This window comes from Sylvia atricapilla, chromosome 14, assembly GCF_009819655.1.
Source record: "Sylvia atricapilla isolate bSylAtr1 chromosome 14, bSylAtr1.pri, whole genome shotgun sequence".
NCBI classification, from domain to species: Eukaryota; Metazoa; Chordata; class Aves; order Passeriformes; family Sylviidae; genus Sylvia; species Sylvia atricapilla.
In genome coordinates this window covers 2179762-2194523 of record NC_089153.1, presented here as the reverse complement: position 1 = coordinate 2194523, position 14762 = coordinate 2179762, and the positions used below count along the sequence as shown (strand labels likewise).

General features: G+C 58.3%; 3 protein-coding genes across 3 annotated transcripts; all 3 read left to right on the top strand.

Moving 5' to 3' along the window:
• The first annotated feature begins 47 nt into the window (after positions 1 to 47).
• LOC136367703 (protocadherin gamma-B5-like) lies at positions 48 to 2550 on the top strand. Its single transcript, XM_066329506.1, has one exon. The coding sequence runs from the start codon at positions 55 to 57 to the stop codon at positions 2548 to 2550; it is 2496 nt and encodes an 831-aa protein (XP_066185603.1). The 5' UTR covers positions 48 to 54.
• Positions 2551 to 4478: 1928 nt separating this feature from the next.
• Positions 4479 to 10608, top strand: LOC136367702 (protocadherin gamma-A10-like). Its single transcript, XM_066329505.1, is given in 4 exon segments — positions 4479 to 6146; positions 6148 to 6960; positions 8601 to 8656; positions 10230 to 10608. Coding segments are annotated over 4 exon segments (2883 nt in total). The 5' UTR covers positions 4479 to 4511.
• Positions 10609 to 10680: 72 nt separating this feature from the next.
• On the top strand, positions 10681 to 14726 carry LOC136367701 (protocadherin gamma-B5-like). The gene is made up of 2 exons (XM_066329504.1): positions 10681 to 13168; positions 14448 to 14726. Exons 1-2 carry the CDS (start codon positions 10688 to 10690, stop codon positions 14724 to 14726), a joined length of 2760 nt encoding a protein of 919 aa, XP_066185601.1. The 5' UTR covers positions 10681 to 10687.
• The last annotated feature ends 36 nt before the right edge of the window (positions 14727 to 14762 follow it).

Here is a 14762-nt window from a genome sequence, read left to right as displayed (position 1 = left end):
CGGGCGGCGGCAGGAGTCCGGCAGGAGCGCGGCGGCGAGCTGTGGCCACAGAGAATGGCGCTGAGGCGGCGGCAGAGGCGCGGGCCGGGCGGCGGGCGAGCGCTGCTGGGCGCGGTGCTGCTGTGCGTGTGGTGGCGGGCGGCGGCCGAGCGGGTCCGCTACGCCATCCCCGAGGAGCTGGGCAGAGGCTCGCTCGTGGGGCCGCTGGCGCGGGACCTGGGGCTCAGCGCGGACGAGCTGCCGGCGCGCAAGCTGCAGGTGGCGTCTGCCGGCAAGAAGCAGCTGAAATATTTCACTGTGAATGAGGAGAACGGGAACCTGTACGTGAACGAGAGGCTGGACCGGGAGGAGATGTGCGGCGAGTCCGCGACCTGCTCCGTCAGCTTCGAGGTGGTAGTGCAGAACCCGCTGAACGTTTTCCATGTCGAAGTGGACATCCAGGACGTGAATGACAACACCCCGCGGTTTCTGCGAAACAAATTTCAGCTGGAGATCAACGAGTTGACTTCTCCCGGCGCCCGTTTTCACTTGGGCATGGCAGAAGATCCGGACGTGGGCAGTAACTCGCTGCAGGGATATGAGCTGGAGGCCAACGGATACTTCACGGTGGAGGTGAAGGAGAGCCAAGACAGCAAAAAATTCGCGGAGCTGGTGCTGCGCCACTCGCTGGACCGGGAGAGCGAGCCGAGCCTGCGGCTGCTGCTGACTGCAATGGACGGCGGCGACCCGCCCCGGACTGGCACCGCCCAGCTCTGGATCAACGTCACCGACGCCAATGACAACCCACCCGTGTTCGCGCAGGACCGGTACCGAGTCAGCCTGCGCGAGGACGCGGCTCCCGGATCGATAGTGCTGAACGTCTCTGCCTCTGATGCTGATGCCGGAACCAACGCCCACATCACCTACGGCTTCGGAGATATGCCGGCCAAAGTTCTTCAGAAGTTCGCCGTAGATGCCGAGAAAGGGACGATCACGCTACAGGAGGCACTGGATTTCGAGGATACGCGCAAATTCAGCCTGGCTGTGGAGGCAAGAGACGGAGGCGGTCTAGTGGCGCACTGCAAGGTAGATGTGGAGGTGCTGGATGTGAATGACAATCCTCCTGAGATAACAGTTCTGTCCCTCTCAAGCCCGGTGCCTGAGGACGCGCCGGCCGGCACTGTGGTGGCTCTCCTGAACGTGAATGACCCAGACTCGGGCGAGAACGGCCAGGTGTCGTGCGAGCTGTCGGGAGAGGCGCCGCTGTCGATCGTGGCGTCGCCGGGCGGCTCGTACAAGGTGGTGACGGCGAGCGCGCTCGACCGCGAGCAGGCGGCCGAGCAGCGCGTGACGGTGGTGGCCCGGGACCGGGGCAGGCCGGCGCTGTGGAGCAGCGCGGAGCTGGTGCTGGAGGTGTCGGACGTGAACGACAACGCGCCGGTGTTCGAGGAGGCGGCGTACAGCGCGTACGTGGCGGAGAACAACGCGGCGGGCGCGCTGGTGCTGCGCGTGCAGGCGCGGGACGCGGACGCGGGCGCCAACGGGCGCGTGAGCTACTGGCTGGCGGGCGGCAGCGCGGGCGCGGCGGGCGCGGCGCCGCTGGTGTCGGTGGAGGCGCGGAGCGGCGCGCTGTACGCGCAGCGCTCCTTGGACTACGAGCAGTGCCGCGAGTTCGCGGTGGCGGTGCGGGCGCAGGACGGCGGCGCGCCGGCGCGCAGCTCCACGGCCACGGTGCGCGTCTTCGTGCTGGACCGCAACGACAACGCGCCGCGGGTGCTGTGGCCGGCGGCGGGCGCGGGGGCCGCCGTGGCGCCGGGAGAGGCGGCGGGAGCGGCGGCGCCTCCTTTCGAGGTGGTGCCGCGTTCGGCCGAGGCCGGCTACCTGGTGGCCAAGGTGGTGGCGGTGGACGCGGACGCGGGGCGCAACGCGTGGCTGTCGTACGAGCTGGTGCAGGCGTCGGAGCCGGCGCTGTTCCGCGTGGGGCTGCACAGCGGCGAGGTGCGCACGGCGCGCGCCGTGTCCGAGCGGGACGCGGCCAAGCAGCGTGTGGTGGCCGTGGTGAAGGACCACGGGCAGCCGGCGCTGTCGGCCACGGCCACGCTGCACGTGGTGCTGGCCGAGAGCTTGCAGGAGGCGCTGCCGGAGCTGAGCGAGCGGGCGGCGGGCGCCGAGGCGCCGGCGGCCGAGCTGCAGTTCTACCTGGTGCTGGCGCTGGCGCTGCTGTCGGCGCTCTTGGTGCTGAGCGTGGCGCTGGCCGTGCTGGCGCGGCTGCGCCGGGCCGGGCCGCCCGCCGTGCTGCGCTGCCTGGGCGCGCAGCGCTTCTCGGTGGCCGGCGCCGCCTTCCCGGCCGACTTCTGCGAGGGCACCTTGCCCTACTCCTACAACCTGTGCGTGGCCGCGCCGGCCCGCGCCGTGCCCGAGGCCGCTTGGCCGCCGCCGCCGCCGGTGCCCGTCCTGTCGGCGGAGGAGCTTCTGGCCGGGGATTCCTGCAAGAAGCCGAGCCTGAGCAGCGGCGCTGTCGTGGGAGAGCCGATTGCCGACAGCGGTGCACCTCAGGTCTGTAAAGCGTGAGCTTCCTCTATTTTTAAAACTGTCCGAAATATCGTCTTTGTTCCCCGGGTATTCTCTGTGTAGTGTCAGTGGGGACTTGTCATCAGTGTCTCTACGTAGCAGCAGGATTTTTTCACTTTTTCTCAGTAGTCGCTTCATCTGACAGGCTTTGACTGTAGCTCTAGTTTCGTTTCTCTTTCGTGATCCTCCATTTTTCCTGGTGTCGTGTTTTTTTCAGTGTCACAGTCATGTCTCCGTGATGGACTGAATTTAGGAATGGGTTTTCCCCCGTTCACGGAGAGCCGGAAGCACTTGGTGCTTCCTCTGCCACAGATTCAGCTTTAGCCCCACGGTTTTGTCTTCAGTACTTGAGGTCTATAAATTCGGATGTGTTAGCAGTAGTGAAAGTAGATCAGTATGCTGTGGACGGAGAATGGCCGATTCTGCATGACGAGGGAAATAAGAAAAGCACTGACGTCTGGTGTTGGAGCTTTCATCCTTCCTGACTGATTTCTTCAGAAAGGGTGTCCTTGAAACTCGTGTGCAGCTTTACACAAACCCGTTCGTTAAACTTTGTCTTCTTTCTATCAGATTTAGAGAGAGATCGAATGTGGAAAGTTCCGTTCCCCATCCTGAGTGAAAAAATAGATTCCCACCTGTTTTTGGTGGGAATGCAGTCGTGGGATTAAATGGCTCCCTTTCTGCGTTCTGGCTGGCAGTTCTCTCTGCTTTGCTCTTCAAGATAATTAATTCGTACCCTGGTGAGAGTGTTGAATGATTTCCTATTCAGAGATTTTTTTTTTTTTATGTTTCTGTCCTCTTGACATAGAGTGTTTGAGGAATTCCGGAGGGCTGGGGTCTATCGAGAACGGCAAATTTCGGCAATTCTGATCAATAGGATAGACATGTGAGATCGGAATGGATCAGGTATCAGGGAGATTGTCCACACGACGGATTGGGCACCTTACTCAATGCAATTTGTGCATTGATTACTGGTCAGCACGGGTTCAAGGGCACTACTGTACTTTTGTTTTATGTTTTTATAATTCTTTCAATGAAAACATATCGTTCCAACGTCATTAAGAAGTACTTAGATGAATAGTTTACTAATGAGCTTCAATGATTTACACATAGATTTCAGAAAAACAGAAAACCTCCAATGAACTTACTAAATATAACTGTGTATAAATATTTGGTTTGTCTTAGGAAGGAATATCAAATATTTGAAGTCCTGAAACATTTCTTGGAGAGTTTTAGCTCCATCTTTATTTTTATCTGTAATTCAGTCCTGTAGCAATTAGCTACAAGAAGCATGCAATTGCTCCCGTCCTGCTTGTGTTAATGGACCTGATATCTCTTCGTTTTCGAGATGCGATTGCCTTCCCGTTTTCTCTCTGAGAGCATGTCCTTGAAGAGGCCTTTGAATAAACAGAGTAAAAGTAACATAAGCTACTGGGTAAAATACGAAAATGTGTTTTGATTTACATACAATGACATTAGTAAGGGATCAGTTTCCCGTGCGGTTAAAGAACCGCGCCCATGGAATGCCTCTGCCTTCCTCCCGACCGTGATGCCCTGGAGGATGAAGGCAGAGATGGGCTGGAGAAATGCGGAGGCAGGAGATCGGCGCCGGGCGAAAAGCGACGTCTCGGCGGCGCCTGTCCCGTGTGTGCAGCGGGGCCGGGCGGGCAGCGGCGGGCAGCGCTCGGTGCCTGCAGTGCCGGGAGGAGGCTGCGGGCGCCGCTGTTGACCGAGAGGAGCGAGAGGAAGCTCGGAGCGCTACCGGCAGCCCCGCCCGCTGCGGATCGGCTCGCTCGGCTGCTCGCTCTCCGTCCGACCGTGCGGCCCGCGATCGTCCCCGCGGTGCCGCTCCATTCTGCAGCCGGGGCCCGGCGGCAGCGCAGGGCGCAAGAGCTGAGAGCATTGAGCGGCAGCGGGAGTCGGAGCGGCGGTGTTGCGGTGCCGGCGGTGGCGCGGCGGAGATGTGCGCGGCTCGGAGGCGCTGGGGCCGGCGGCAGCGAGCTCTGCTCTGGGCCGTCCTGCTGGCGGCGTGGGAGGCGGCGTGGGGGCAGCTGCGCTACTCGGTGCCCGAGGAGATGCCCAAGGGCTCGTTCGTGGGCGACGTGGCCAAGGACCTGGGGCTGCAGCTGCCGGAGATCAGCGATCGCGGTGCCCGCATTGTCTCGGAAGGTAAGACGCAGTATTTCGCTGTGCACGGGAAGACAGGACATTTAGTGACGGCGGAGAGGATCGACAGAGAGCAGCTTTGCCGGCTGGTGGAGAAATGTGTGCTGAGCTGTGAGCTGATAGTGGACGGACAGATGCAGGTTTACTCAATCGAAGTGGAAATCACGGACATGAATGACAATGCCCCCAGCTTTCGAGAGGCAGAAAAAGAATTGAGAGTGAGCGAGATGACAGTCCCGGGGTCACGATTTCCCCTGCCAGATGCCCACGACCCAGACTCTGGTCGGAATTCTCTGCAGAGCTACGAGCTGAGCGGTGACGAGCACTTCTCGCTGGCCGTGCAGGCGGGCCCCGGCGGCGATCAGCGTCCCGAGCTGGTGCTGGCGAAGGCGCTGGACCGGGAGGAGGCGGCGTTTCACGAGCTGGTGCTGAGGGCGAGTGACGGCGGCGATCCGGCCCGGACGGGCACGGCTCGGATCCGAGTGACGGTGCTGGACGCGAACGACAACGCGCCGGTGTTCAGCCAGGCGGAGTACACGGTGCGTGTGGCCGAGGACGTGCCCGTGGGCTCCGTCCTCGTCACGGTCACGGCCACGGACATCGACGAGGGCTTGTACGGGCAAGTGAAATATACGTTAATGAAAATCACAGAAATAGCATCGAAATTATTCCGTCTGGACTCAGAGACGGGAGCGATCACTTTGTTGCAAAGTCTGGACTTCGAGGAAGGCGACTCTTACGAACTGGAGGTACAGGCACACGACGGCGGAGGCTCTTTTGAAACGTCGAAAGTCCTGATAACTGTGACTGACGTCAACGACAATGTGCCAGAAATTTCGGTGCGGTCGGCACTGAGCGAGATCTCTGAAGATGCCCCGTCGGGAACTGTCGTTGCCCTGCTACACGTAGGGGACAAGGACTCCGGGGCTAATGGCGAGGTTCGGTGCTCGATCGAGGAGGGCGTCCCATTCCGGCTGGAGAAGTCTTTTAAGGATTACTATCGCGTGGTGACAACGAGAGAGCTGGACCGAGAGCAGGTGCCGGAGTACAACGTGACGGTGCGGGCGGCCGACGGCGGGTCGCCGGCGCTGCAGAGCAGCGCGGTGCTGGCGCTGCGGGTGCTGGACGTGAACGACAACGCGCCGGTGTTCGCGGAGGAGCGCTACAGCGCGCGGCTGGCGGAGAACAACGCGGCGGGCGCGCTGGTGCTGACGGTGCGCGCCACGGACGCGGACTGGGGGCAGAACGCGCGCGTGCGCTACCGGCTGTCGGAGGGGCGGGTGCGGGGCGCGCCGCTGTCGTCGTACGTGTCGGTGCAGGCGGAGACGGGCGCGCTGTACGCGCTGCGCTCCTTGGACTACGAGCAGGTGCGCGAGCTGCAGCTGTGGGTGCGTGCGGAGGACGGCGGCGCGCCGGCGCTGAGCAGCAACGTTGTCGGTGCGGCTGCAGATCGTGGACGAGAACGACAACGCGCCGCAGGTGCTGTACCCGCCGGCGGCTCCCGCGGCGGGCTCGGGCGGCGCGTGGTCGGGCGTGGAGCTGGCGCCGCGCTGGTCGGAGCCCGGCGCGCTGGTGGCCAAGGTGGTGGCGGTGGACGCGGACGCGGGGCAGAACGCGTGGCTGTCCTACGAGCTGGCCAAGGCCACGGAGCCGGGGCTGTTCCGCGTGGGGCTGCACAGCGGCGAGGTGCGCACGGCGCGCTTCCCGCTGGCCCGCGACGCGGCGCGCCACAGCCTGGTGGTGGTGGTGAAGGACCACGGGCGGCCGGCGCTGTCGGCCACGGCCACGCTGAGCGTGGTGCTGGCCGAGAGCGTGGCCGAGCTGCTGGCCGAGCTGGGCAGCGCGGCCGAGGCGGCGGCGCCGGGCGAGGCGGCCGGCAGCCTGACGCGCTGGCTGGTGCTGGCCGTGGCCGCCGTGTCGTGCCTCTTCGTGGCCTTCCTGCTGCTGCTGCTGGCGCTGCGCCTGCGCCGCTGGCGCCGCCGGCACCTGCTGCCGCCCGACAGCGGCGCCTTGCGCGGCGTGCCCGTCTCGCACTTCGTGGGCATCGACGGCGTGCGCGCCTTCCTGCAGTCCTACTCGCACGACGTGTCGCTCACGGCCGACTCGCGCAAGAGCCAGCTGCGCTTCTCGGCCGCCAGCTGCTGCGACACCCTCCCGGCTCGGCCGCTGCCCGACGAGCCCGCGCCGCTGCTCGGGGAGGAGGATGTGGCCGCCGCCCTCCCCGCGGATCCCTCCGCTCCCTCGGTGAGTTCCTCGGGCCAAAATTTTTGGGAGACGCTTCTTGTCTTTGTTTCCCTGTGCCTTGCGTCGGCAAGATTTGTAGATGTGGAAAATTGGGCCCTAGACACGGGCACGCTGTGTTCTGGTGCTTCTTGTTGCGTGGGGATGGGCATGGGGTCAGTGTTCAGCCTTAAATATGTTGGGCAAGTTCGGAGAACCGAGGTTTTTCTTAGCTTGAGGTTTGTTCTTCAGGTTTCTAAGAAGTTGTTTTTGTTGTTGTTTTTGTTGGGTGCGTTGTTGGTTTTTTTTTTTTTTTTTTTTTTTTTTTTTTTTTTTTTTTGGTTTTTTTTTTTTTTTTTTTTTTCTTGAGAAGTCTAATTCTACTCAGCATTAGTTAATCTCAGTGGATGTCTTTCATTACATGCAAATGGAATTTTCACTGTTCACAGCGTCAGGAGTTTCACCGACAGCACATTTTAATGAACAGGTGCAAGTTCTTTTGCAACTACCTTTTGCGGCCCGTTGTGTAACATCACTTTGAGCTTTAAACATGGAGAATCATGTACCTTCCAAGTTAGCCATGTGGAGAGGTAGGATGAGCAGTTACTGTGATGACTGGTTCCTTGTTAGAGCTGTGTGTAGTTTATACTCCTGAAGGTATTTAATTTTATTTAGTACTGCACCTTTCCTTTTGGTTATCAGTGATCTGAGAGATCATTGACACTGTTCTCAGACAGTGGGACTTCTTGTGCTTCGCTTTTCTTTCAAAGGAGACTGCAGAGGTAGCTTACCTGTTGCATTATGTTTGGGTAGGGTGAAAATTTTCTTTTTGCAGATATAGAGAACCTTAAATAATAATAATAAAGTGCTGCGATTGTTGTTATTCTAAAAGACATAAAGATGATGTAGAAATTCAGTTTGTCCTAGTTTTTGTATGAGACCGGCCCTCGTGGTTCCTGGCATTTTTCCTTTTTACTGTACAGAGAAATTAGATTGAGGACCTGTGGGCACGGTCTTTGGTGTGAGCTCCTGTGTGTTTTGTGGGCCCTTTGCTTTCTAGACTTTTTGTGCCTGCTAGTCTTGGGATAATGTGCAAAGTCAGGCTTTTGAGCCTTGCAGAGAATTTCAACTCTCCTTCCTGGTAACTGGACATGACCTGATGACGGTGGATGTTAAAGATGTTTTGACCAGCTGTTATTTGATAACACGTTCTTGCAAATTACGAGGGTCAGGAAACCCCGTGCACGTTGTGCAGGGCTGGAGACAAGAGTCCTGTGGCCCGAGTGTGGAGCTCTGCTGAAACAGGAGAGACACTGTTTCCTCTTTTCCTCGCTCAGTGTTCGGCCCTACTTGGGTTCAATGTGATTTTCTTCTACCATGGTAAATTTGCCCTAACGGATCTTCAGCGGTGTGGGGAGCCCTGGGAGCTTCCTCCTGTGTGTTTGCAGGTTGTTGGCGCTTTTAAAGAAATGGTTTAATTAGGCGGTTATGTCAAGTGCCGTAAGGGAATTTTGGGTGGAGCCAACTCTGTATTCATTACCTGCTAAGTACCTGAACTCTAACCTAAGTGCTTAAACTTAATACCATCATCATAATCATTAGGAGTCTACTTTGATCTCCTCCTCTCTGCAGATGTAAACCTCTTGCCTTGCTCGTTTTTATAGAAATGTTTTCTTAAAGTTTTACTGGAGCAAATTCTCATGCTTGTTACGTACTCGGGGTAAGAAGTGAAATATTATCCACGGCAGTGGGGAGCTGTGTGAGGAACTTTTCTTTTGATGGCGCATGTCCACCAAAATAAGGGATTGAGGGGAAACTTCTTTGTGAGAAGTTATTGTTGGAGACAAGGTTGTCTCTTGTTGATTCATGTGTTTATTCATGAACTTCTGAAAATTGTCTAAAGGCTTCTTAAATTTTCATCCTGCATAGTTTAGACTCAAAGGGCCAGTTTGTGTGTTCACCGTTTTGGTTTTCTGTGAGTGGAAATTCTTGGGCAGAGATGGAAGCCTTGCATTGAGAGTAGGAGAGTCACTCGTCTTCCAAAAAACCCATTCTCTGGAGAAAGATGATGTTACCTTTGAACGATACTTTGATGGCTGGATCACAAATTGGGTTACTGATGTCTTTAGCCTTTACAACAATTGAGAATTGTTGAAATAATTGTGATGCCCAGAAAAACCGCTATACATGAATTCGTGTTGTGATCCTTGGAATATGAGAAGTTGTGAGAGTGACTTTTAATATTGTCTGTCCTTAAAATTTGCTTTCATGCTGTGTGCTGACAGAGAGAAATGTGTTTATCCGGAGACAGGGCTAGTCTAGGAGTTTATGTAGTATGGTTTGAGAAGGATACAAGAATTGCGTTAACTTTCATTTGACCTTATAGTTTGATGAGGCCCTCACTAGAGCCTCCAAGTTCTTTTTCTTTTTTCATGTTTCAAGGAAATGACTGTGGCTGGGGTGTTTGGTTTGAGGTCCTCTGTACTTGCTACAAGACAGTTCCCTTTGTTGTGTAGCTACTAGAAGTGACAGAAGACGACATATGAATTTATACATTGTGGTGGATTCAGGAGCATTGTCTAAGTACCCAGACAATGTTGGATGTGTCTCAGGGCTAAGAACAGAATTTGAGTAGGCTGAGAGACTGACTTTGACCGAGGAAATCGGTGTGCCAAAGGGATTTTGTTGGAAAATAGGTTAGATTTCATCTCTGAGGTCTAGACCTGTGCCATTTTTCCCTCTGATGCCTTTGCTGAAAGTAAATGACCGTCACCCAGCAGTAATAAACCATGTTGCTTGGATAGACTGGTTTATTACTGGGATATGAAACATCTTTTATTTGGTTTTTTGCGAGACTCAGAAATGGCTTTTCAGTTTTTCACTGTAAAGTTCTCAAGTATGGAGACACAAAAGAGTAAAATTCATTATTCAGAAAAAAAAAAAAAGTGTCATTCATTCTTAGCACAGAACTCTAAAGTTTGCTTTAACGAGCATCTCCTTCTCAGGTTAATTTGACCCATGTAGGGGAAATAGAATTAAAGATTCGTGACGGAGAGCTGAAGGTCTCCCAAGTTCATCCCTTTCTAGAACGTCATTCCTTCTTGCTACAGTTGTACTACGAGGGTTTTTTTACGAGCAGCAGAGTTCCTTTCCGTATTGGTCTGGCACTAATAATTGGATCTGAATATTCACTGGGATTCAAGGACATGAACTGAAAGCATCCAAAGGCGCATCTCATGTAAATATGCCCTAGAGTCACAATGAGCCAGCGCTGCTGCTGTCTGTGTGGGCAGCGGAGGAGAGACCCCGCCGGCGGCGCAGCCCCGAGCCCCGCCCAAAGCCGGGCCCCCTCGAGCGCGGCCATCCGGCGGCTGCAGTGGCGCGGCGGCGCCTCCGGGTGTCGCTGTTGGCCGCCGCCGAGCGGCGCTGGAGCCGCGGCCGCCGCAGCGTCCTGCCCCCGCAGGCTGCTCGCTCGCCCGGCGCCGGCCGCAGCGGCAGCGGCCCCGCCAGCAGAAGCAGCAGCGGCGAGAGGCGGCGAGAGGCGGCGAGAGGCGGCGAGAGGCGGCGAGAGGCGGCGAGAGGCGGCGAGAGGCGGCGCTTGGCGGGGAGCGGCGGCGTCCGAGGCGGCCCGAGCGGGCTGGCTGCGCTGCGGCGGCCCGTGCGCTGCGGTGAGAGCGAGAGCGGCTGGAAGGGAGGCCGGGCGGCGGCAGGAGTCCGGCAGGAGCGCGGCGGCGAGCTGTGGCCACAGAGAATGGCGCTGAGGCGGCGGCAGAGGCGCGGGCCGGGCGGCGGGCGAGCGCTGCTGGGCGCGGTGCTGCTGTGCGTGTGGTGGCGGGCGGCGGCCGAGCGGGTCCGCTACGCCATCCCCGAGGAGCTGGGCAGAGGCTCGCTCGTGGGGCCGCTGGCGCGGGACCTGGGGCTCAGCGCGGACGAGCTGCCGGCGCGCAAGCTGCAGGTGGCGTCTGGCAGCAAGAAGCAGCTGAAATATTTCACTGTGAGTGAGGAGAACGGGAACCTGTACGTGAACGAGAGGCTGGACCGGGAGGAGATGTGCGGCCAGTCGGCGACCTGCTCCGTCAGCTTCGAGGCTTTGGTGCACAACCCGCTGAACATTTTCCATGTCGAGGTGGCGATCGCGGACGTGAATGACAACTCCCCGTCATTCAGTAAGGCCGCTCTGGACCTCGAGATCGGTGAATGGACGCTTCCCGGTGCTCGGTTTCCTTTGGAAATGGCACGGGATGCAGACGCAGGAAGCAATTCGCTGCTGACTTATCAACTCACCAGCCACCCGTCATTCTCACTAACAATGAAAGAAAAGGCGGGTGGAAAGAAGCAGCCAGAATTAATCCTGGAGAGAGCGTTGGACCGGGAGAAGCAGAGCTCCTTTGAGTTGGTGCTGACGGCAGTGGATAGCGGGGAACCTGCCAGGTCTGGGACAGTCCAGGTCCGCATCAACGTGACAGACGCTAATGACAACTCGCCGGTGTTCAGCAAAAGCCTCTACGAGGCGCGAGTTGCGGAGAATTTGCCAGCTGGGTCTCTGGTGCTGCGGGTACAGGCGACGGATGCGGACGCCGGCTCGAACGGCCGGGTGTCCTACTCCTTTGGTAACGTCCCAGAAGACGTCTCCTCACTGTTCACTGTAGACAGGGAGAGCGGGGAGATCAGGACGGTGGGTCCGCTCGATTTCGAGGAGAAAAATAAATACGTTTTTGGCTTGGAGGCGACGGATGGCGGTGGCCTCACTGATCATTGCGAAGTGCAGATCGACATCACAGACGAGAATGACAACGCGCCCGAGATCACCATTCTGTCCCTGTCGAATCCTGTGCCCGAGGACGCACCGGTCGGCACCGTGGTGGCCCTGCTGAACGTGAACGACCCAGACTCCGGCGAGAACGGGCAGGTGTCGTGCGAGCTGTCGGGAGAGGCGCCGCTGTCGATCGTGGCGTCGCCGGGCGGCTCGTACAAGGTGGTGACGGCGAGCACGCTGGACCGCGAGCAGGCGGCCGAGCACCGCGTGACGGTGGTGGCCCGGGACCGGGGCAGGCCGGCGCTGCGGAGCAGCGCGGAGCTGGTGCTGGAGGTGTCGGACGTGAACGACAACGCGCCGGTGTTCGAGGAGGCGGCGTACAGCGCGTACGTGGCGGAGAACAACGCGGCGGGCGCGCTGGTGCTGCGCGTGCAGGCGCGGGACGCGGACGCGGGCGCCAACGGGCGCGTGAGCTACTGGCTGGCGGGCGGCAGCGCGGGCGCGGCGGGCGCGGCGCCGCTGGTGTCGGTGGAGGCGCGGAGCGGCGCGCTGTACGCGCAGCGCTCCTTGGACTACGAGCAGTGCCGCGAGTTCGCGGTGGCGGTGCGGGCGCAGGACGGCGGCGCGCCGGCGCGCAGCTCCACGGCCACGGTGCGCGTCTTCGTGCTGGACCGCAACGACAACGCGCCGCGGGTGCTGTGGCCGGCGGCGGGCGCGGGGGCCGCCGTGGCGCCGGGAGAGGCGGCGGGAGCGGCGGCGCCTCCTTTCGAGGTGGTGCCGCGTTCGGCCGAGGCCGGCTACCTGGTGGCCAAGGTGGTGGCGGTGGACGCGGACGCGGGGCGCAACGCGTGGCTGTCGTACGAGCTGGTGCAGGCGTCGGAGCCGGCGCTGTTCCGCGTGGGGCTGCACAGCGGCGAGGTGCGCACGGCGCGCGCCGTGTCCGAGCGGGACGCGGCCAAGCAGCGTGTGGTGGCCGTGGTGAAGGACCACGGGCAGCCGGCGCTGTCGGCCACGGCCACGCTGCACGTGGTGCTGGCCGAGAGCTTGCAGGAGGCGCTGCCGGAGCTGAGCGAGCGGGCGGCGGGCGCCGAGGCGCCGGCGGCCGAGCTGCAGTTCTACCTGGTGCTGGCGCTGGCGCTGCTGTCGGCGCTCTTGGTGCTGAGCGTGGCGCTGGCCGTGCTGGCGCGGCTGCGCCGGGCCGGGCCGCCCGCCGTGCTGCGCTGCCTGGGCGCGCAGCGCTTCTCGGTGGCCGGCGCCGCCTTCCCGGCCGACTTCTGCGAGGGCACCTTGCCCTACTCCTACAACCTGTGCGTGGCCGCGCCGGCCCGCGCCGTGCCCGAGGCCGCTTGGCCGCCGCCGCCGCCGGTGCCCGTCCTGTCGGCGGAGGAGCTTCTGGCCGGGGATTCCTGCGAGAAACCGAGCCTGAGCAGCGGTGCTCTTGTGGGAGAACCGGTGGCCAGCCCCGACCCTGCTCAGGTCTGTAAAGCGAATTCCTTCCTTCTGCGCCTTTAAATAACAGTGTGCTTGTGACAGCGAGCTATTGTGGGTTTTTCATTCCGTGAGCATGTTAGTGGTTGGGTTTTTTCCATGACGACGTGAAACAATCCCTTCTCGTGTTTATTTTTGCGTCAACTCTTCTTATCTGGCAATTCCTGCCTTATCAGCTGTAAGACTGGTAGGCTCAGTGGGATGTACTTACGGTAGAGCAGTTTTTAAGTATGTTTGATAATGACACATTCTCGCTCAGATGAAAACTTTTATTTAGGTAAATTATGTTTTCTTAATTGATACTTGTTATTAACGAAGGAGGCGGATCTTTATTTTCTAGAATGAGATGTACATGGTGGGCTTGGTGTGGAGAGTTTTCCTTCCCGATAAGTTTTTCTCGAAAGTATGTGTTTGAACAATCTGTTAGGTGGACCAAACCCCTTCTTCTGGGGGAAGGCTGCTGTAGGAATGCTTATACTACTGATTTTATTTAGGTAAATTATGTTTTCTTAATTGATACTTGTTATTAACGAAGGAGGCGGATCTTTATTTTCTAGAATGAGATGTACATGGTGGGCTTGGTGTGGAGAGTTTTCCTTCCCGATAAGTTTTTCTCGAAAGTATGTGTTTGAACAATCTGTTAGGTGGACCAAACCCCTTCTTCTGGGGGAAGGCTGCTGTAGGAATGCTTATACTACTGATTCGGGTTAATTTAAGATTTTTAAAAAAGTTTTTTGGGAGTTCTAATTCGTCAGCGTGAGCGTTGTCATGCCTATATTAAATAAAATTGTAATGAAAAATTCAGAAGTCATGATTGGAGAACGGGGAGTAATGCAGACTTATTCAGGGTAGTGTCTGATGTCCAGGGACGAAATAGCAAAGACTGCCCCTGTGGTGCTGGATTCGGTCACCATTGTGAACATCGTGGCTGTTCATGAGTAGTTTCATAATTCTGTAACACTATTTTGATCCTCTGAAAAGCCGTTGTTGAAGCACGACTGGTATAAAAACTGGAATTGGTCGAGGAATTTGCGCTTTCAGAAATATGCAGTAAAACTCTTGATACCCCAGACGTCATATTCTGATAGGGTTACATTCATGTTATCCGGTCATGTTAAAGACATTTTCCCAGGTGTTAGAAATAGCATTACCACTGGAGTCGTGTTACATCTTTCTGGTCGTCATGTGTGGAGGATGATGCCACACATCAGCTGGACAAAAGCCGAAGCAGGCGGTCCGAGCTGGACGAAAAGCGACGTTTTCTTAGCGGTTTTGTCCCTCCCGCGAGCTGCCCGTGGGCAACGCAGGGCGGGCAGCGGCGGGCAGAGCTCGGTGCCTGCAGTGCCGGGAGGAGGCTGCGGGCGCCGCTGTTGACCGAGAGGAGCGAGAGGAAGCTCGGAGCGCTACCGGCAGCCCCGCCCGCTGCGGATCGGCTCGCTCGGCTGCTCGCTCGGTGTCAGGCTCGCCGGCCGCGACATCTGCGAGCGTCCCCGCGGTTCGGAGCCGTTCAGTAGCAAGGCGCAGAAGCCGGTGGGTGAAATACTGAGGAGAAGCTGAGAGCAGAGTCGGAGCCGGCGCTGTC

Bases quoted from the DNA above. Each gene is read 5' to 3' on its own strand.
- LOC136367703 (XM_066329506.1), top strand. From the start codon at position 55: ATGGCGCTGAGGCGGCGGCAGAGGCGCGGGCCGGGCGGCGGGCGAGCG.
- LOC136367701 (XM_066329504.1), top strand. From the start codon at position 10,688: ATGGCGCTGAGGCGGCGGCAGAGGCGCGGGCCGGGCGGCGGGCGAGCG. The intron at 13,169-14,447 runs GTCTGTAAAGCG...ACGTTTTCTTAG, and splicing joins CCAGCCCCGACCCTGCTCAG to CGGTTTTGTCCCTCCCGCGA.